This window comes from Alexandromys fortis, unplaced genomic scaffold (genome assembly GCF_014885135.2).
Source record: "Alexandromys fortis isolate MF-2015 unplaced genomic scaffold, M_Fortis_MF-2015_v1.1 scaffold_68, whole genome shotgun sequence".
Taxonomy (NCBI): Eukaryota; Metazoa; Chordata; class Mammalia; order Rodentia; family Cricetidae; genus Alexandromys; species Alexandromys fortis.
The window spans coordinates 3744687-3766975 of NW_026067948.1; the positions used below are offsets into that span (position 1 = coordinate 3744687).

At 41.6% G+C, this 22289-nt stretch overlaps 1 protein-coding gene across 5 annotated transcripts in view; it reads right to left on the reverse strand.

Annotated features, from left to right (window-relative positions):
- Erich3 (glutamate rich 3) overlaps window positions 1-22289 on the reverse strand; it is a 92695-nt gene that overhangs the window by 42132 nt on the left and 28274 nt on the right. For all 5 annotated transcript variants that reach the window (XM_050149500.1, XM_050149497.1, XM_050149496.1 and 2 more), the window contains 5 exons: window positions 19461-19532; window positions 17870-17998; window positions 12755-12913; window positions 8525-8743; window positions 2577-2757 (listed from right to left, as the gene is read on the reverse strand). In XM_050149500.1, the coding sequence (XP_050005457.1) occupies window positions 2577-2757; window positions 8525-8743; window positions 12755-12913; window positions 17870-17998; window positions 19461-19532 (760 nt within the window). The remainder of the gene's footprint in view (window positions 1-2576; window positions 2758-8524; window positions 8744-12754; window positions 12914-17869; window positions 17999-19460; window positions 19533-22289) is intronic.

Consider the following 22289-nt stretch of genomic DNA (forward strand, 5'->3'; position numbering starts at 1 on the left):
AGACACATACATGGAGAGAGAGAGAGAGAGAGAGAGAGAGAGAGAGAGAGAGAGAGAGAGAGAGAGAGAGAGAAAGAGAGAGAGAGACTTGGTGTACAGAGATCTCCTTCAAGAATCTATAATTCAGACTCAGAGGAATAATGCACTGGATTATAAAATAAGGGAATCAAATCTTTTCCTTAAAAAATATATCTTTGGAGATAGACCGACAAGATAAAGTGGGTCGCATTTACTTCATGTTAAAATCAGACTTCAGGAGAGAGGACAAAGCATCTGTGTCCTTCTGCCCAGAGCTTCTCTCTCCCCACACTCACTGTCTTCACACCAGTACTCTAAATGTTCAGAGGAAGGAAAACTCCCAGAAGCTTCTGGCCCCTAGAGCCTGACGTCATTTGGTGCAGAAGACAACAAACCCTTGGCCTGTGATATTTCCACTAATAAGCAGCTATCTCCAAGCAGCTCACAGGGAAGGTCAGAGGTTCCCAAAGACTAGGGCCTTAATTATTAAAAGCAACAGGCCAGACCTTAACAGGGAGCTGTTGGCAATGAGGCTGCCACAGCAGCCGTCCACAGCTCGCTACACAGCCTGTTTTCAGGAAGCAGCCTGGGTTAGAGTGGATTCCACCTATTCCATGAATCGTCTACCTGCATCTTCCCTAGGCACAGAGCAGACAAGAGAGCCTAGTGAAAACCAGAGCATGTCACATTTTAATGAGTGAATTATTCCAAAAGTATGAATAAAGTCTTTTATTGATTCTCCACAGAAACTTAAGAACCTACTGACAATTTCACAGAATCACACACAACTAATGGCAGATTCTTGATAGCCCAGAAAAATCACTCTGGTTTCTAAACCTCATGATAGCTCCATAACAAACCAAATCTTCGGTTTTGAGCAATTCCTGTCCTGGTGATAAGAGAAGCTGAGACCAGGGTACAGCAGGGACAGAATAAATAGCTTAAGTCTTCACTCCCTGTTGTCACGTAAGATTATCCAGCGTCTCAAAACAACGACACAGGATCAGTATGTACACAAACAACCGTGCCCAGCAGCACCCTCCCTGCCAGCGTCAGGGCCCACACCCTTGGGCTACCATGTACACTGTTTATTAGATCACCCAGACAAGACTTCATATAAGTCAACTTCTCCACCAAACGGTCCTTTATATACATGTTGTTGAATCAAGTGCAATACAGAAGCTAGGAAACTCTTCTGAGCATAGGTACCTAAACATAGACATTCTAACTTTAGATAATAGCTAGTTTCATCAGTTCTCCCAAATCAATACCCAAACATCATATTTTTAAAGAATAATTGTGTCAAAGCTGCTTGAGTTAAGAGAAGGAAGGATGTATGACTGCGCCCCAATTTATGCCAAGCTCCCTGGAATTCACAACCTTCTCTCTATAAAAAGGTTGGTACTTCGGCTATTGAGGACAACTGAGGTATCACCGACTCATAGAACGCGCCCAAGCCGGCCAGAGCTAGTCAGAAACCCTGCAAGAGCTACGCCAGCTCAGAGAACCTTTCTCTTCCTCATCTGCAGTGATGGGAATGAACTCTGAAATGGACTATACAACACCAGAGCAAATTCAGACAATTTTGACAAATTTGTAAAAAAAAAAAAAATAGTAACAATTCCCAGCAAACTGAGAGCCATGTTTTATTTTAATTTAGCTGAAAATAACATTTTAGTGTCTTGTTTTATTTGGGAGGCTTAAAACGTGATTCCGAACTATGTCACTGTATTTATAGCTTCAAACGTTTGCATCTGTTTTCCTTCGAAGCACTCCTTTTGATAGGTGAAAGAAATTTAAAAGGAAAGAGAATTATAAGTGTACCGAAGTCCTTTCCCAGCTCCTCAGTCTGTTTGAAGATTTTTTTATATGGTTGTGAAAACTAGCAATGCTTTCTGAAGAGAATTTCCTATGCGAGCAAGAACTGTGCTCGGTTTTGTAAGCATTCTGCCTCTCATGGCTGCCCTACTAAGCTAACTCTTCAAGGAAAGACCACAGTGCATGGGAATGTGTGTTAATAAAAGCATCTTATTCTGACAAGTACGGACTTAGAATCAAAGGGGTTCTTTTTTAATACTAAAAAGGGCATTTAGAAAAATTTGACATCAAGTTATTTAGGTATGACTCATCACGGAGTTTATTAATTTGTAATTCTGCCCCCATGTATTCTAAAGAACAGATTGGCAACCTGTAGTTTTTTCTTATGAAAACCTAGAATATCATTCACTGTAGCAAATCAAATAGTTAACTCGTAATTTTGTAGACAACATATTCCTGAAACATCTTAGTGATCATATATATCTCTGTCCCAAGATTGATCTGTTACCAGGTTAAACAACTCCAAACTCCTTCTTCTACAATCTGCAGGAGCAATTGCTGCTAAGTTTCAACCAAGGAGCTGTGAATCTAGATTGACTTTTAGGCAGCTGTTGGTTTCTAATTCCCTGGATACGCATAATTTCACAAAGTGGTTGAAGTCATTTCGATATTATGTCAACAGCAGCTTATCTGGAACATCAACCCAACCACTTCTTTTTAAAATTCACATTGATTTGTACCTTTCTCCAGCAGTTTGCCTTTGTAGATACAAAGGTTCTCTCCTCCACAGTGCTGTTGGTAAATCTTGATTTCATCTCGAAAGTCTGTGTCCTCATAAGATAGGTGCACATTTTTCCCAAAATAGATCATTGTGATAACTGCATTGCTGTGCGGTGCTGCTTTGTAAATCCTCCCTGGGTCCTAGGACAGACAAAATGCAGACTTAGTGACTGCAGGTCTTTCCATGGGACTCCTATTCCCACACGGCTTTATAATATGAAGAACAGAGACATATAATTCCAAGCACCCCATAAGGGTCATTGCATACCAAGTGTAAGAATAAAAAATGTCACATAATAAATTCCCCTCAAGGACTTTAGCATACAGATTAGTGAATTTTGTAAATGATAGGGATATGATCAAATTCTGTTATTTTCTGCTTTAAGTTCTCTCTCTCCCTCTTCTCTCTCTCTCCCTTTCATTCCCTCTCTTCCTCTGTTAGAAAGTACTTTTGACTCTTTCAGCTACTTTTCAAATAAAAATTCAAACAAATGGACGGAATAAATATTAATGTTCTGTTTTGAGTTGATATTGATCAAGACACAATGACGATTTTTGACGTGATCACTTCATCTTTACAAGTGAGCAAAGACAATAGACCTTTGTCTTGGTTCATTCTGAGAGGTGCCTGGACCTTCAGGGGTCCCTATAAGAAAGATGAGCATGTATGTCAAGTGCCTGGGATTATCATGTAGAAGTCTAATTGGTTTCTCTGTTGAAGAAAACAGCTGACCATTTAAAGTTAATCTCAAGGAATGAGAGAAAATAAATTGCAATCACTTTTGGGTTTGATGATTGCAACAACAGTTCAGCTTGCTGTGCTGTTTAAAGATGATATTAATGAGTTCTGTGATCAGTGATCATTTATTTAACCTGATTTGCTTCATCTCCAAAGTTAAGCAATTGTGAGTCCTTTTTGAGGTTTATTGCATATATGGTATGTTAAGCATTATATTCTAAGGGCTCACTAAATAATAAATGCCATTAGCATTAGCACTAAACATAAAATTTCATATTTTGTTAAAAGTTCACAGAGCACACATAGAAGAACCGACAATTAAATGAAGGAAAAACTGTAGGTAGTTTGAAGGTAAGTTTATTTCCAGAGGAAATGATAGTATTATGAAATTGAGGGTCAGCTGAAGTAGTAACTCAGGCTGGCTTGGAAGGGGCGGGAGAGAGAACTGGAAGATGGGCAGAACTGAGATCTTCTCCATTAGTGGATGAAGAAACATGACTTCTTACTATGATGCCTTTGTATCTCAGGCTGCACTGGCCTGGAGAAGGTATGTGCAAACTGTTAAACCCTGGGAGAAGACGGCGCTGTCAGAACAGAGAAGGAAATATCGAGGCTGAAGTCACAGTGATGCTCAGATTGAGGGTGAAAACAAAATCAAGTCACAGGTGTGAGAGAGAACAAGGTAAGAGAAATGAACCTGGTGAGGAGTGTCTGGAAGGGAATAAGCAAAGCTTTCAGGAAAGGGGTAGGTACAGCACAAGGGATGTTACCAAAGAAATGTCTCAATACCGAACATGGTGGGCTAAACTCATTAATGGGGCAGATATCCAAATCGAATTAAACACAAACCATTGCCCACTATATTGAAAACAGACTACATTAAAAGCCCAGGATTTATACCTAAAATTCCAAAATGCTAAAAGCATATANGTTCTCTACAGGAGCAGTAAGTTCTCTTAACCACTGAGGCACTTCTCCAACCCCCAAATAAAGTATTTTATAAAAGGATGGCCAATGAACACACAAGAACAGAATTTAAATACGGCATCAGAACAGAAATCTCAATAGAATGTGTAAAAACTAAAAAAGATTTCCCCCAGCCAGAAAGGCATCAGTACAAGGAATCAGAAAGCAGGGGAGAGAAGCTGATGATTAGAATCCTGGAGGGTAGACTGGATAGTTCTACCCTTAGCAGAGAGAATTCCAAAAATGAAAAACGTAGGTACACATGCATGTGTGTTTCAATGCCAGCATGCATGTGTGTGTATGCAATCGTGTGTGGGTATGATTGTATGTGTGTGCATACATGTGTGTAAGTGTGATTAGCACAACTCAAAAAAATCACCGTACTTCAGCAGAACAAAAGCAGGTGAATAAAATGAGGGTGCCGTGCAGGAAATGAAAGCAGAATTCCATGAGATGCAATCAGGGAAGAAAGACAACCTAAAACAATGTCGGAAATGAAAAGCTTAATAATTCACACAAAACATATCAAAACCTCAGGGGGGAAATCTCCAATAGGATAGACTGGGTAGAAACAGAGTATCAGGCCTAGAGGGCAAAGGAGAGAAACTGGATCGACAGTTACAATAAATAATAAGTTTTAAAATATATACAAAGAACAATGTAGGGATCTGGAAGGCCAGTAGATGATAGATAGATAGATAGATAGATAGATAGATAGATAGATAGATAGATAGATAGATAGATAGATGATAAATAGATAGATAATAGATAGATGATAGATAGAAGATAGATAGATAGATAGATAGATAGATAGATAGATAGATAGATAGATAGATAGATAGATAGATAGATAATACAAAGTGTTAACTCTTTTATAGGTGACCAAATATCATAATCATTTTTATCATATAACATGTACACCATTTCCTAATTTGGAAAGCTTAGTTAGCTAAAATTTCAGCTGTCATCTGAGTTGAAATCCAATGCTAATACAGAGATAAACATTTCCAAATCCTCTACTCTCTTCTAACTAAAATAAAATGGCTGAGTAAAAACAGTTCTAAAGTAGAGTCAGCTATTTCTCTACATCCTCAGTGATGTGCAGTTTTGTCTCAGAACTCTAATTCTAACACTTAATATAAACACGAATCCAGATTCCTAAGATGCTATAAAACCTAGTGTGAGATTGCACCTGAGGTCTCATGTTTGTATGTACACCCAGCAGTCCCATGAACTGGAACTACCTCTGCAGTTGTGAATCAAAGGTTATCAGTGCACACTGCAGAAGTGAGATTGCCAGGGAGTGTAGCCCATAAAATTGTGAGCATTCTGAGTCTTGCTGGATAATAATTCGCATGTGTGATGGGGATGTACCAAAGGCTAAGATAGGACTAAACATACAGCAAAAGAAGAAAAAACTAATTGTCATATTTTCAGATTGTGGAAACGGTAAAAAAAAATTATAATACCAATTGTATAGAAAGTACTTTCAAACTTAAGAAAAAGAGATGAGCACCTGTATATAGACATTAAGAATTCTAAATAAACTCTGAGAAGAAACTCGCTGTGAAATAGTATAGTTAAAATATTAAGAGCACAGAATAAAGACTGACTATTGGAAACTGCCAGAAAGACCAGGTCAACGTCAACCAGAATCATTGTTCATTATTCAGCACAAACTTTTAAAGCCATAAGGGCCCGAAAAGAATATTCCACAATCTGAAATACCACAATTGTCAACTTAGACTATTATACCCCCCACAGCTATCTAATACATCTGAAGGATAAATAAAAATTTTCTATGATAAAAACAGACTAAAGGATTTCTGATCACTAAGCTAGCTCTATACAAAATAGTTTGGTTTAGAAATGAGGAAAACCACACAAAGGGTCTCAGAGAATTAATAAATAATACAGAACAATTGCTAATCAAGTGAGGTTTCCTACAATCAACAAAATAACAGATATTAATATATATATATATATCAATAGCAACTCTGTAAATTAATTGGCCTCAATTCCCCAGTAAGAGGGCACTTCATACCCAATAAAGAATGTGCTGCAAGAGAAGATATAATTGTAACTATGTATGTACAAAACACAGGCATGTCAACTTCATTAAATAATACTGAATGATGTAAAAACCAATTAACAACCCCAACACAGTGATAATATTTTCCAATACCTCACTCTCAACAGTAGACAGGTCATATAAAGAGAGAAACATTGGAGTTAAATGACATCACAAATCCAAAGGACCTACAAGGAATCTATAGAACATTCTGCTCAAGCACTGAATAATAGACATTCTTCTCAGCAGTCCATGAGAACGTTCTCCACAGTTGGCCACATACTTGGATTCACAGAAAGTCTCAACAAACATAGGAAAATTAGAATAGCATATTCTATTAGACCACAGTGGAACAAAGCTAGATACCATCAGCACTGTAAACTACAGATGGTACGTAGAGCACTCAAACACACGGAGAATAAACACACACTACTGGGTGATTATCAGGTTACTGAAGAAATTGAAATTAAAAATGAAATGAAATTTTTAGAGTCAAGGAAAATACAAAATACCAAAAATCTATCAGACACACTTGAGACAATCTTTAAAAAGTCACTTGGAGTGGGAATACATACCTTTAATCCCAGCACTCAAAGACAGAGGTAAGTGGGTCTTTGTGAGTTCAAGGCCAGCCTGGTCTACAATCCAAGTTCCAGAACAGCTAGTGCTATTACACAGAGAAATCCTGTCTTGAATAATTAATTAGTTAATTAGCTAAAATTCGGTAGGGTTGGTACTCACATCTGCTCACACAGTCGGGATAGTGTTGGAGCACACACCAGCTCACACAGTTGTGGTTGCCTGCACAAGCCAATCACTGCTCCATCATGGATTAAGATGAGTGTCTGAGTTCCCACAAACCCCAACTTAGGAGGTTTTTACAGTTGGTGGTGGTGCTAAGGGAGGTGTAGTCACTTTTATTTGGGTATGCGGCCACTGACAGGTTACACACACACCCAGTAGCTCCACAATAATTTATAAATGATCAGCACTGATGGCCCCAGGGAGATTAATAATAATAATAATAGTAATAGACATAAAGTTGGGTGTGAAGTCAGTTGGTATGCTTGAGTGTCCGTTGGAGAGAGGTAGTTGGGAGTATGTAACATAAAATATGCTAAGTGTGAAATTTTCAAAGAATAACTATTTAAAATGTAAAAGAAAAGAGAAAACCGGTCTAAGGTGCAGTCCACATAGAAAGGACTTGATCACGCTGTGTAAAAAGCAGAGACGCTGTGCCAAGAAGGCCAAAGACACAATCTACAGAGAACAGTATCCGTCAGAGATGAGGCAGGCAGGGCGAAGGAGTCTTCACAGATGACATAGAAGGCTCCGCCAGAGACAGAACCAGGAAGAAAGAGAGAACTGTGAAAACTAAACTGAAAGGAGGAGATTTGAAACTGCGAGGAAAAGAAGTCCTGGCCTTTTGAGAAGGTTAGAGGGGAGGGCAGCAGCTGAGAGTGGAAAGGGATGCTGGAGACAAAACTGGCTTGGGAGCGCGGATGCAGGGGTGGATGCAAAGGAGTAGTTCACCACTTGACGTTCACTCTGGAAAATGTCAATCCCACTGTCTGCTAAGAGTCACGGAGATCTCACGTAATTAATTTGTGTATTTACCAAATGAAAAAGAAGAGGTACTTTGCTCTCGTACAAGACTGGAGCTGTCTAAGTTCATCTAAGCTTACAAACATGTGCTGTACCAAGGCTTTGGGGAAATGTGGGACAAAGCCCAGCATTTTCAAAGAACCCTGAAAAAAAACTGTAGGCAATATTCACTAATTCGCAATAAACCATTAAAAGTAAAATTTGATAATATTTATTATACTCTCCAGCTATGCCTAAATCCATGAATTAAATGTTAATTAATTAAGGGGGAAAAGTTGGAGTCAGTCAAACTGAATCTGGCCACAAGACTTCATGAGGGTTCTCTTATCAGTGATGATGCTAAACTAGCTTTTCGGCTGAACTACCCAGATGTTTCCTTTAACTCACTCATGCACTTACAAAAATATTTTATTTCTTTATACAATGCAGTTTTGTCCTTGATTCTAGAAAATTCTTCTACTACAGACCTCAGCTGGTGTGACGTCATCGGTGTTACAGTAATAAAAGAACATTTGAGCCATAATCACCCTGGTGCAGAGGGGCTCTAAGCCATTGGGAGCGGTGATGGGACGCAGCCTCTTCCTCCTCCAAGGCTCGAACCTGTTCTCCCTGAAGATCTTTCCTGCTTGGGGCTGGGGCATCGGGGGGACAGGAATCTGGTAAATGTTAATGTCTGGAAGTTGGCAGGCATCCAGCCTCTGGGAATTGTCCATGAAGTTCCTGAATTTCATCATTGCCTTCTTGCCCTGCAATCACAGACCACGATGTAAGACCCAGGGACACACAAGCAGCCTGGGTGATTGACAGTGCCCACAAACCCCGCTGAAAACAGTAGACCAACCCCAATACACATTTGCATCTATTGAAGTCACACTCTGCGTCCATTGCAAATTCCACAAGCACATGTTTTTAACCTTGTGGAAATGTGGTTTAATAGAAGACGTAGGAACGCCACTCAAGAAAGAGTTCATTTAGTTACCTGCACACGAGGAGGGATGCAGGGCTAGACTCTGGGGTACAGCTGGCCCGTCCACTGAGAGATAGGAAGTATTGCCTTCACACCCCGGCCTCACACATCCCCGGGTTTGAACAGGCAGGAGGAGCAAGGCTGAGATCAAACACCAGCTTATAGACTATTGGAATTACTTCAAATATAATGAAAGACAAACAAAAATATTCACCAAATTTCAAAGAGAATACTCTTTGACCCAGAAATCCTGCAAACGGGAATAAACCCCATAACAGATTTACTATTAATATGAAGTGTAAGTATGAATACTGTGCTGTAAATGTGCATTTGGGCACACACATATGTGTGTGTGTTAAGTATGTGTGTCCACACATACATATAAATTCAGCTCAGTCATCCTAAAAACCCATATATAGGCAAATTGTTAAACTTTGCTTGTTTTTTTAAATTAGATTATGTATTTCTCACTAAATAGTATGGAAATATGAGACTATTTATACACAGTATAATGCAACATTTCTTTTAAGTGATTTTTACAAGGATTTTTATTTAAAAAGTAAGAACAAATGGAAAATTTTAAACATTAATTTATCCTTGTGGGATATATCTTTATGTTGCTTGAGAGTTTAATCAAAATGCCTCTCCTCGATCATTTAAAAACTTTAAAAATAAAACCAATAATCCTTACCAGACAGACATGAGTCCAAACATTTTTACAAATTGGTTATTTCATGTATCTGATGTAAATTTTCAAACTTTAAGGAATTTTTAGATATTTTTATACATTTTGCACCAATTTTTAAGAAGCATTTCTACTGACTCACTATAAATTTGCAGCACATTTATATTTTGTGTTTCTAATTAGTTTTCAGCCCATTTCGTCTAAATTTTGAAATGCTTAATAATGAAAAATTATTTTAGGGAAAGAAAGCTCTCCAAAGAGCACTGGTTATTAAGTAAATAAAAGCAGAGTGAGTGAGTGCATGTCTAGCTCAAACCTTGAATAAAAGCTACACTGTTGTTTAAGCGGATTCTAATGTAGGAATGCTAAATTACACTGAGTGTTCTTCCTTAGTTTCCTGGTTCATTCTTCAATACATTGCATTAAGCCTAGAATATCAAATAAAAGTAAATGTGCATGATACAAATATTGAAATTAATGACCTAGAATTAACTACCTAGAATACTGAGAATTTGGATAATTTTAACTCCTTTAAAAAAAAACAAATAGCATAACTGGTATCAGGTGCTTGTCGTGTTTTGGAAATGATTTTAATCATATTTTTTTCAAAATTAATATCTTGTTCTTTTTCTATTTTTAACTGAACGTATATTGGGTGATTTTATAAACCATTACATATAATTATAGTGTATTTTTATGTACTTAAGCATCTTAAACTATACTTCATAAAGGGAAACTTTTCCCAGTTGTTCACTACTGTAAATAAGTGGTTCCGCTTTTGCATACATGTGCCTTTGCATACATGTGCCTTTGCATACATGTGCACGGTTCCTTGGGCAGATTCCCAACGTTAAAATGGTGGCAGATCCTCCATGCAGGACTTTGAAAACACTTAGGATTTCCCCTGGCAAGAGAGGCGCCCTCTGAATGTTAGCAATGCTTGCCAAGTGATTAGTGGCATCAAAGCCAACCTGCTGTTGGCCGTGTGCACCACTTTTTCCTGCAGATGCTCACTCGGACTGCTAAGACAAGTTCAACCTCATTTCATCTGTGGTACTTCCAGTCCTTATGCCTGTAAACCCTCTTTCAGTAAGGCAGGAAGGGTCGACCCAGGGCCCAATATATACTTAGCAACAATGCAGGCCATGAAGAGTTTGTCTGGTAGCACTTTCACCATCAATACTATTAATAAAAGCATGTCTCTTTTCATGGCCTATTTTGTTTATGTCTATTACATAGTAAGCTCCAGTAAGTTACTGATGTCTGCCTTGATAATCAATAATAATAATAACAACACTTGTTCTTCTTCAGTACCTAGCCTGTCTTAAGTGCCTAAAATATTTAAACATTTAGGTATTTGGAACTAACATGAAATTAATTTTCAACTTGTTGGTGCAGAGAGCTACCCAGTGCCTCTTTTTCAATGACCCATACTCTCAATACTTGAGTTATCTATTATATTATTATATGTCACCAGGTGTATATATAGCTATTACTGGTAGCCAGTGTCTCACAGTTAATTTGGGGGGAAATCACTGAGAGCAAAACAAACATCTGATGGGTGTAAAAACCATGTGTATTCTCACTATCAGTGTTCTTACGTCTAGGAAGAAAATTTACCAAAGTAGAACTGAGAACTACAGACGCATGGGAAGAAAACACAGGAAGCACCCATTGGGGCACCACCTAGTGGGGAGAAAGTCTTACCCATTAGGCTTTGAGTATGTCCAGCCCTAATGGCAAAGCTAACCCCAGAGGACACAGAGAGTTTTAGGCAAAGACCTGTGAGATTTCTGGTACTTTTGGCAAGCCCATTCCTAGACGAGATGGGTGCCTCAGGAAGCCTTAACCTGAGCCAAGAACACTTGAGACACAGCCCTGTTCTGATTCTTTGGTCACCAAGCAACCTCCTCCTCATTGTGATCCTGTCTCCCCAGTGCCTCTGCCAACCAGGGAAACAACATTCATTGCTCCTACAAGCTTTGGTCACTTGATAATGCTTGGTGGATTAATGGCCCATGATCAGGACAAATCTCCTATTTCGGATTACTATAACATGACAGGATCCTGCTTGCGTGTTATTTTAAGTAGCCTGAAATAGTCTCGTGGGATCTGGCTACTCTTGAACAGTGGCTAAAATGGCGAGAATGTGCCACTGACCCAGGAGCCTGCCTCACTCCCAGCTGTGCAAACTAGAAGCCACTGCTTCCCATTAAACTTCTCTAGCCTTTGAGAAGCTACCAGTAAATTAACCGAACACGGAGTGTAAAGCACTCTCATAAGCTAAAACCACATCCCATGGATTGGGATGCCGTGGTTGCGCATGTATATTTAGTATGAAATGCAAGCGCTCATTTATCTGCAGGAAGGGCATTTGTCAGTGAAAGGGGGCAATGTCTTAGGTTCGTGGGTGGTATTGCCTAGTAAGGAATGAACCTTCCAATTAACGGCAATTACATTTGTGACACAAACTCTTAAACTAGCAAATGGTTCTGCAAGCTAGAGACACAATCTGTCTCTCCCCAGTGTGGGAATGGTCTGGCTTGTTATCCCCTGTTTAGGTAGATTCTGTTTCACAGTACCCATACTTAGCCTTTTTACACTTTAAAGACCAAAGATTGCCCAAGATATAACCTTGAAAGGGATGCAGTGTCAAACCCGTGGGTATGATGAGTTCAACCTCCAACTAACTTCACACACTGATAGGAAAGCTACTCCCAGTGCAAACACAGACCAGCCATGCAGAATCCCGTTGTCTGGTTTTCCTGTATCTAAATCTGCAAGGAGTCCACACAGGGTCACGTCTGAGGACAGCCATTTGTGCCTGTGAGAAGACTTCTTTGTTTTTCCTCCATCTTCTTCATAGTGAGCTGGCACTGCACATCATTATGAACCCACCCTTCGTGGATTCTGCTCAACTCCATAATCCTCAGGTCTTCCCGTCACAGAACGAGTTCATCAGAAGTACACAGTAAGTGCTTAATGAATGCACAGAAAAGTTTCACTGTGTGGACAAACTAAATATGGCATCTCAGAACCTTCGACAGTACAAGATTTAAATCAACAATTTAAAAGAATATATTTCTTAAAGAAAATAGCATTTACCCCAATAGGAAACGGAGTTTCGCTTTCCAGCAATGAGATTTTGGGTTTGGACTCTGGAGTTATCTTTGAAACATTTCTCGTTGTGTGATTACTGAGAAGAGGCTGCAATCGAATCGGAGGCTGCATATTTCCTGGGGCAGTATATGGCCGAGGGGATGTCTAGACAATTAGGGGAGAAAGTTCCATTTAAATTAGTATCTTGACATGTTTCCAGAACCAATTAATAATCCAACAAATTGCCCAGAGTAATTAATGGTGTCTTTTTAACTGAACAGATTAAACTTTAATTATATTCTTCCATTATACACAGCCTTCTGACCCAAAGTATTTGTTAAACATATGGTGTTGGAGTCCTCTGCATAACCAAATATCACAGGGATGGAGCCTCGTAGACAAAGGAGGTGGCCTCTATTATAGTCCCGTATTCTTTGCTGGTACTGTAAACTCCTGGCAGTAGTGCGTTTCTGCAAAGAATGGCTTTGCTGAATTAAATGTTAAGCTGAATAATGTTCGTACTGGAGAGATCTGAAATGATATGATTGGAACAGACTCATTTCGGTTTCAATGTTTTCAATATACAATCCACTCTGAATTCATTATGCCGCAGGGTTGGCACCCAAAGTAAAAGCAGACAACAGGACAGGCAGGTGCTCGGCTATAATGCCTCACCAATTACGTGTCGTCAGCTGCTTCCTACAAATGTAAGAAAACAAAATGAAAGATTATAGTTGGCAACACTGGGACGCACTATGTAAAAATGAACGTCTCCACGCTGAGCCGCTTCCAATCGTTCGTCTATGTCTCTGGCTGCAGCGCTCTGGGCCCTGGAAGGGATTCCTTCAAAGAATTTACCAATCAACCTCAGCACTGTAGTTGGGTTCTACCAAAGATAGGAGTCACATCAGAGAAGAAGGGAAGATGAAATGGAGGCCTTTACTCCCATCATCCCTGCAGGGTAGAAATGGTTCCTGCCACCTAAGTGTTAACACTTCTGCAGAGGAGCCCTTCCCAGCTGGGGGCCCTACCTGCTGCTTCTGGAATCTATTGTCTCCCTTTCCCTCTTTCAATCTAGGGACTGTGGTTTCCCATGGTGCTGACCCCATTGGGCTTACCATCCCTAGCTGGTTTCTCTTTGCCCTGCTGTAGCTTCCTAAATAGTTTCTTTATTAAACAACTTCCTAATTACTCTATTTGTATGAGCCATCTGTTCCCTGCTGAGCCCCCAACAGAGACACTTTCCAATCAAGAATATACTGCAGTGAATACAAAAAGTGCCAACGTGGAACATTGTAAGTGCCTTTGAGGGGTGTCAACAGAATATCATAAGTTTAGTATAAAGATTAGCAATGCATCAAAAGCAGGGAGGAGTGAAACTTTTGGTCCAGTTGTCCTATTATACGAAGACAGTAGAAAACATGCTAAGAATAGGACATGTGTGTTTGGGCAAAGGAGTATGAGAAGGACAGTGTATAAATGATTCATGAACAGCATTTTGTACATTGACTCAAAAGGATGATGAGCCACAAATATTCCATTCCGCAAATGTATGTATAAATACACACGTAAAGAACGGGCAGCCAGTGACTATTACTAAGCCCTTGTTCTCACAGCATCTCGAGAAGCATGTGTGCACACACTGTTCATCTTCTGATTTTTCAACAGTAGGCACATACTGAATACTCACCTTAGACCAAGCAAGGAGCAGCTAAAAAGTAATATTTAACATCCAAAGATTCTATTAGTCAATCAGACTGATGGATGCCAGTGAACAGAAATGTGAAATGATGTATTCTTAGAATATTTACAGTTAACCAAGAACTCTAAGGAAAACTAAGTTCTCACAGAAGCAGTTAAAACTTTTATCCAACTGATGAGGCAAGAGGGAGATGGGGATCTAAAAACCAAGGAAGAGTGGTCTCTGAGCCAGGACCAGAGAGGAGCAACAGAGATAACACTGCCTAATATTTGCTCTCCTCTCTTCTCCGATAACAGAACTTTCATTTGGAAACATGTCTGGCCAAAGAGAGCATGTTTCCCCAGACTTCCCTAGGCCTCTGTGCAAAGATGGGCCTCTCCCTTCAGTCCAGTAAAATGTGAACAAAAGAGACTCTCGTGACACACCCTGTTCACACTCAAAGAGAAGGGGAGTGTGTCCTTACTTTCCAGCAGACCCCTTCCCTCAGGCTGCAGCATCCACATGGTGATACACAGCCCTAGCAGCTGTGGATGAAACAGGTACCCCAAGCTGGTGGGTGAGCAACACAGAAGGAGTCTAGGTGTTTGATGACTTCATAGAGTCACCTGAGACTCATGGGCCTGGCCTGGGGTGGGGATGATCCCCATGGTTAAGCCATTACTGCTTAGAATCACTTATAACTTGAATGTGAAATGCCTCCCACTGGCTGTTTCAATACTTGGTCCAAAACTGGAGCTGCTCTTTCAGGAGTTGATGAATCCCATGGTAGTAGGCAAAGGCTGAAGGGAAGAAGCCTCTCTCTGAATGGCAACTCTTCGTGTTCTTTGAGTGTCCTGCTTCTAGTTTTCTCTCTGCTTCCTGGTCTGAAGGCTGTGAGAAGGAGAAAAAGCCCCAGCCACATGCTCCCTCCACCGTGGTGCCACCAGCTTCAATACCTGCTCCATCGTGATGAACTCTACATCCTCAAACTGTAAGCCGCCTAAGCTTTTCCTGCCTCAGTCAAATTCTCAAAGGCCTTTGGTCTCGGCGACGAGGAAATTAATGAACAGAATCTCTGCAAACCTGAACCACAACAGACACACATGGATCCACTGATGTAACAGAGATCTCAGAGAAAGCAAGAGCTAAACCTAAGAGAGGTCTTAAAAACCGCGTGCAGAAACGAACCCAGACTCTTCTTAATAAGAGACTCAGATCACCCAAAGGAACTCTTGTAGACTCTACTGGACCCATATATGCCGTTGAGGGTCTCCTGTCAAAAAATCTTGTGTAGAAGTCGGGGAAAGCAGGTTAGTACAAATCAGAATATCTATTGGGGGCTGTGCTCTTAATGTCACGGCTGTGCAATTGCACACAAAGATCATCCTGTCAGATGGATGTGGCAGTCAAACGCTCAACTGATCACATTTATCTCTGAAAACAAATCTCCCATTAACTACCAGCTGTGAGCCCTGAACTCTCATAGCTCATATCAGAGGCTACCTTAAGTTTGCTGCATTTTTACAATATGCGAATACATCTTCCTGTAATAAATATGGCACTGTCTTAATGTTCTCAAAGCTGTACCAAGACGTGAGTTGAAATTGGCTACCTGGACATTACTCAGCTTAGCCAAATTCTGCTCATTCTCTAGGGGATTCCAGGGAGTGAATTTCCCAAAAATGCGCAGACTCAGTTGAGATGGCTCTCCTGGTTTTAATGGAGATGGCACAGCTAAATGCTTGCACGGTGTCTGAACGTTTAGGGCAATTAGCAACCAAGTGCAGGAGCATGTGGTGCCAGAGGTTTCCTCAGGGAAGCTCAAGAAAAATGGTGACATCCTGTAAGGTTTCCTGTCTCTGTAGGACTGTCAGTAGCCAGGGTTTAAACTGAGAAGGGCTATGTCCAGGACAGGAGGTCCAAACCAAAGGGGGACTTGAGTCTCCTTGAAGCAGGAAATCTACCTAAGAATCATGGTAGCTAGGCAGTAAAGTGCACGGGACACACAGCCTGTCATCCAGCTGCAGCCCTGTGTTGAAGTGTCCGGCGATGGCACTGTAGCCTCTGATTTCCAGAGGACTCCCTCACTCCAGCACAGCAACACACAAACTATCTCCTGAGGGGGGTTCGCCAGCAAAACTGAAAGAAACCTTAAAGGGGTTTTCCTCTCCGAACCAGGTGGAGGACAGAGAGCATCCCTTAAAGGGGTTTTCCCTCTCTGAACTAGGTAGAGGACAGAAAGAAGCCCTTAAAGGGGTTTTCCCTCTCTGAACTAGGTGGAGGACAGAGAGCATCCCTTAAAGGGATTTTCCCTCTCTGAACCAGGTGGAGGACAGAAAGAAGCCCTTAAAGGGGTTTTCCCTCTCTGAACCAGGTGGAGGACAAAAAGCAGCACTATTTCCTTCTGGGGAAAGCTTGGGAGAGGCTAGTGAATCACTGTCCAACAAAGACATATTTGTGCATACACACCTACATTCACATCAGACCTGGAAGAGGAGAAACAGTCCAGAGAAAAGCGGGGCTTAGCAAGACTTGGGCTGTTCGACCAGGACAGGTTAAGACACGTCTGCCTTTTGCAGAATGTTGAAGCTTAAGGTCATACATGACAGACTTCCTCAACATTCTGAAGGCTTTATAGTTTCTCCACAAATATTGTGCAACACAAACAAAAATGATCAGAGTTTACAAGGAAAAGCATTCAGCCATGAAAACCAAGAGTAAAGACTTCATGGGGAGCTTAGTCCTGCTTCAACCACCAACATCCAGCAGTTTTTTTTTTTTAAATCTTTCCTGAATCTGTATTGTTTTGAAGAACTGTGCCCTTCTTCCATCAAATCTCACCATGGGCAACAGACAATGTATTCTGGGATGAAATATCAGTGTATGATTTCTTCAGATGGAATTTCACCACATTTAATATCTCAGAGTAGAAGCATGTATTTTTGATAACCTGAAATAGTATAATGTCACCACCATACAGCCTGGCACTGCTGAATTCGGGCAGACCACAAAAGAGCAAGAACCATACCCAGACGTCAGAAAACACAGCCAGAGTCTCGACAGGGCCACGTTGCCGAGCCGAAGTGTAAATACTGAGATAGATAACTTCAGCTCATAGTGTGTGATCTTAGACACCAGGTAGGTTTTGCACTTTTCCTTGGGTAAAGAAGAGCAGGGGTGGGGGATGGGGAGGGAGCTGGGTATGTTTGTGAGCATACGTGATCTGCACTTAAAAAGCTGCACGTTCAGGGATTGTGGCTGGAGGGGGCTCTGTTAATGGAGACTTGAGCAGGTAGGAGGCTGTGGCTTCCAACTGTTCCTTTGACTGTGTTTTCAAGGCTACAGGGCTGTGCAGACATGCTTCCCATAGAGCCTTCTTTCTGAGATTAATGAGAAATCATAAATTAATTATCTGGGACAGAGTGCTTAATAGGGCTCACCAGTGTTAATGGACTAGAACGTCCTTCCTCAGCCAGAACGCTACAGCCATGGTTACTCTTTGGGCCAGCTGGGGGGTGGGGTGTCAGAATGGGCATGTTATCTTCAATAAAACGTCTTGTACGTTCTCCCTAGAATGAGAAAGAAATTTGTGAAGTTGATGTATAGATTATGGGGTTAGCTTAGCACCTGATACACAACATGCTATGAGATCAAAGCCCTCCCCATGAAGAAGGCCACTCTGTGTTTGGACATGGAGGTTGGCAAGGCTCTTACAACCCTGTCAGGGACTGGTGTGGTGGTGAGTGGCAGAAAACAGAGTCTCCTCCAGCTGCACATGAAGTAGTCACTCTGAGTACCTTTTCCTTCAAGACAATGTTTGTTGGGCCACTACAGAGTTCCTGTTGTACCTCACTACTCTTACCAGAAGAGGCTCCCAGAAAAGATTCATTTTATACAAAAACAATAACTCAATAATGCCCTGAAGCAAATTTGCCTATTAAATAGAAGGAACGTAAAACCTGCCTTTGGCAATTACAAAATACGCAGTGAGCCTTGACAGTCCCAATAGAAGTGTCCAATGGGAGGAACCCAAGTGGCCGCAGCACTCCCGGTGACCCACTTAGTGTCCCTCGTCTGCATTGCATAAGGCAAAGGAAGGGAAACATGAGCCCCACTGGAACTCAGTACTTCTGGTATTGCATCCACAACCTGTAACAGCCCATGACACGAGGCACAGCCAGCCAAGCTGAACCCCCGTTCTCCTGAGCCCTGAGAAGCTATCTATGTCTTGTTGGCCAACACTTTGGTAACAAGATTAGCCTTTGACCCCAATAAAACAAATTTGAGTCCATCAACCCAGATAGGAAAATTTTAATCTTAAGGAGACAGGTTCCCTGTGAATTCTTTACAAATACTTATCGGTTTGTGAAATATGTTTCCACATTTGTAATACCACAGACAATTAAGAACAAACAGCTCATGATTTCAAATAGCTCAAGAAATCAAATAAATCTGCCACCCTCAACTGAAACATGCCTAATTGAATCTCTCATCTCCTGATTCAAATGGATGCATTTTGTAAGTTCACTGCAGAGAACAAAAATAGAGAACAACCAAGAGATTTAAAAATACCTAGCACGAAATGTCTTAGATCTGATCACGCTTTCTTCTACCGAGGAAGCTTGTTCCCACCAGAATTTTAAAGGGTGACATTCGAATGAAAATGTGTGATTGTATAATTCTTCTAATGTTTTATTTTCCTTCATACACAAACGTTACCGTCTCTTTTTATTTTCTCGAGATACATGAATATCCTTTGGCTTCTGCCACAAAAAAAAAAAAAAAGAAGCCACCTTTCAAATTTGGCTATTTTTACTTTTGTCTTGGAAAGTTTTTCGTGCTCAGAATGCATTTCTCGGGAGCAGAACCTGTTCTATCAGCATCTATATTGATGGCAGCGGAGATCCAGGCTCAATAGAAGCATTTGCTTGACCTGAGCTATGTGGGCTCTCCAAAAGTAGGTATAATAACTGCTGGGGGTGGGGGGACTGTTGAAATCACAAAATGTTATTAAAAGGTAAAAGAGTTTACCTTCAGCCTCTGAATCCGCTCCTTCCGAGCTAAGGCATCCAGTTTCCTTTTTATTTCAAGCTGGTGGTAGCGCTGTTGAAGACAGAATCATGCTAGTGAGAGCCAAGCATATTTTAGAGGAAAATAATCCCGATAGAGGTGGCGTTATTTTTCAGTAAGCCCTCTTGTCATTTAGGTGGAGAAGAACCACCTGCCTAAGTGTGCAGCTGGGGATATCAATTGCCACCGCTCTAGGAGAGCCAATTACACATCTTAGCTAAAAGGATCCATGCCCTTTACCCAGAAACTTCATTCCAGGTCTGAACAAGAAAACTGAGTAATGACTTTTAAGTGTTGTGCACAAAAAGATACTATCTGAAGATGGCCCCACCCCTTTATTTCTTTGAAGAAAAGGATGCAATCGTGGTATAAAATTTGAAAAGATGGCTAAATGTTTGGCAACATGCCTCTGCAGGAACAGAATGGGATCATTAAACAAGGTTCCTAAAGATTTTGATTTTCTCTTTTTAATGGAAATGAAAATAACACAGGAGGAAGCAAGATACAGAACCGCATAGAAATGGAGTAAGGGCAGAGCCAGTCTTTCCAGAGGACCCCTGGGGTGAGGAGGTGCTTCCTTTGTACCACTAGGTCCCAGGAGTGAGTTTCACAAGCAGAGACACTGAGGCAGATTCACTGCTTTGTACTCTGGTCTCTCCTTTCCACTCCCCCCACCCCCGCCGCGCTTGATTGCCACAAGTCCATGCCCCTGTCACAGTGTATCATGATGTCCTTTCTTGTTTTAAAAAAGATGATTTCATTTGTATTTTTGTGTCTGTGGACATGTGGGGGCGGGGCTACCTCTTGGAGCTGGAGTTAGAGGCAGTCCTGGGCTGCCTGGAAGGGGTGCTGGGAACTGAACTCCTGCACAGGCAGTCCCTGCTCCTAAGGGCTGAGCCACAGCTGAAACCCCACTGTGTTTTTTGGAGTTTGCTTGTTTGTTGAGAATGGGTCTTGGAACCTAGCTTGGGATGACCTGGAACTTGCTACATTGCTTCAAAATTGTGGCCATCTCCTGATGAGGCATCCTGAGAGCTGACATTCTGCGCATATGCTGCCTCCCTTTTATTGTTGTATAAATATGACTAGAAGATTCTAAAAAGAAGTGTACATTAATAATGGTCACCTTTGAAAGTAGAAACTTTATGCAATTATTTTGTTTTATGATCTTTCCTCTGTGTTTTCCAATTATGTTAGTGTAATAGTTGGTGATTTAGAAATACACCTCCAATTGAAATCATCTTTTCTAATCCAACTTGAAATCAGTCTCTATGGCTTTCTTGCTGTGGTTTTATTGTTCCTCGGGGAAACTCTTTTCTCTGGAGTTGGTCCCTACTGATGCAATCACTCCAGTCCTGGTTGTCATGGATTACCTGTTGGCACTTCTTGTCCCTCCCCCTACTGCTCTGATCTTACACCCACTCAGCAACAAGCTTTCTTACATTTACCATCAGCCTGTTCCCCAAATCCACTGGTCCCCAACTCTCCAGTCTGATGCCAGGCTCCTCTTCCCCATGGCTGACACTCCCTCCCCAAATCTCCAGCGCCTTTATTTCCTGGGTCCATGCCCACTGGAGACATCCTGCTGCTCGTGAGCTTGTGAGCTCCTGGGCTCCAGGGCAGCATCCTAGCAGGTCTGTGATCGGCTTCCGGTCCCGCATCCCTGCTCCTTCCTCCCTTGGGCTCCTCCTTCAGTCCCCAAAACTCTCCCCATCTCCCCTGATTCTGACATAGTGGCTTCTCTTTACTGCTTTCTCCTTCTCTGCTGTCTCTGTAGACAGCTGCCTCTCCCCCACTCTCTACGGCTGTTAGCTGCACCCTTTGGCAACAGATTCCTAATTGACCTCCCACCTCCAATCTTTTCCAGCCCATTAATCCATCCTCCACATCTCCAGCAGCAACCTCTCAAACAGCTCTGCCCATTTATTTCACTCCCCTGCTGAAAAAAAAAAAAAAATCCATTGCCGTATGGCCTGCTCTGCTGCCTGCCTTGGGAATTCCAGACTTTCCAGAAACAAAGCTGCAACTCACCAGATAATGTCACCACCCACCGAACTGCCCCCTGCGCTGTCTTTGGGCCTCCTTTCCATCCGAGGTATCCTGCATATGACCATCCTCCCTCTCTGGAATTCCTCTCCTGTACTCCTAACTTAGCTCTTCAAGGTGTGTCTCACAGCAGCAGGACCTCCATGCACCCTGCTCTGGTGCCCACAGGTCACCCCCCCTCCTTTGCAGGATTCACTTTGCTACTGCCCTCTCCTGTGCAATTGCTGTCTAGAATTTCAATAAATAGTGTCCTACACCCACCAGAGAGGGTCCCATCTTGGCACACAGCGAGTCTGCTACTGCAGGTTGCACGGATGAATGCGTGAACACCTACGACATCAGGAAAAACTGGAGCAGCACCAGTTAGTGGGAAGCACTGTGGCAACGTGGAGACAATACTGGTTGTTCTAGTATATTAGCCGTTTAGGTGAGCCTTCTGGAACATGGTTAGAAACTAAACTGATTTCACTGTTTTTCAGATTTACAGGTATCTGCTGAGTTTACTGATTAAGCATCCCCACTGTGAACACGCAGAGTCCACTGAACGCTGAAACCTCTCAGTGTAACCGGTACTTACAATATTTACAAGTTTGGAGCAACCCCTAGTTCTTTTTATTTCACCTGCACGTGTGTGTGTGTGTGTGTGTGTGTGTGTGTGTGTGTGTGTGCACTACATAGTGAACGACTGAGAGACCAGAGGAAGACACCGGCGACCTGCTCTGCCCTCTGCCAGGCCAGTCCCTC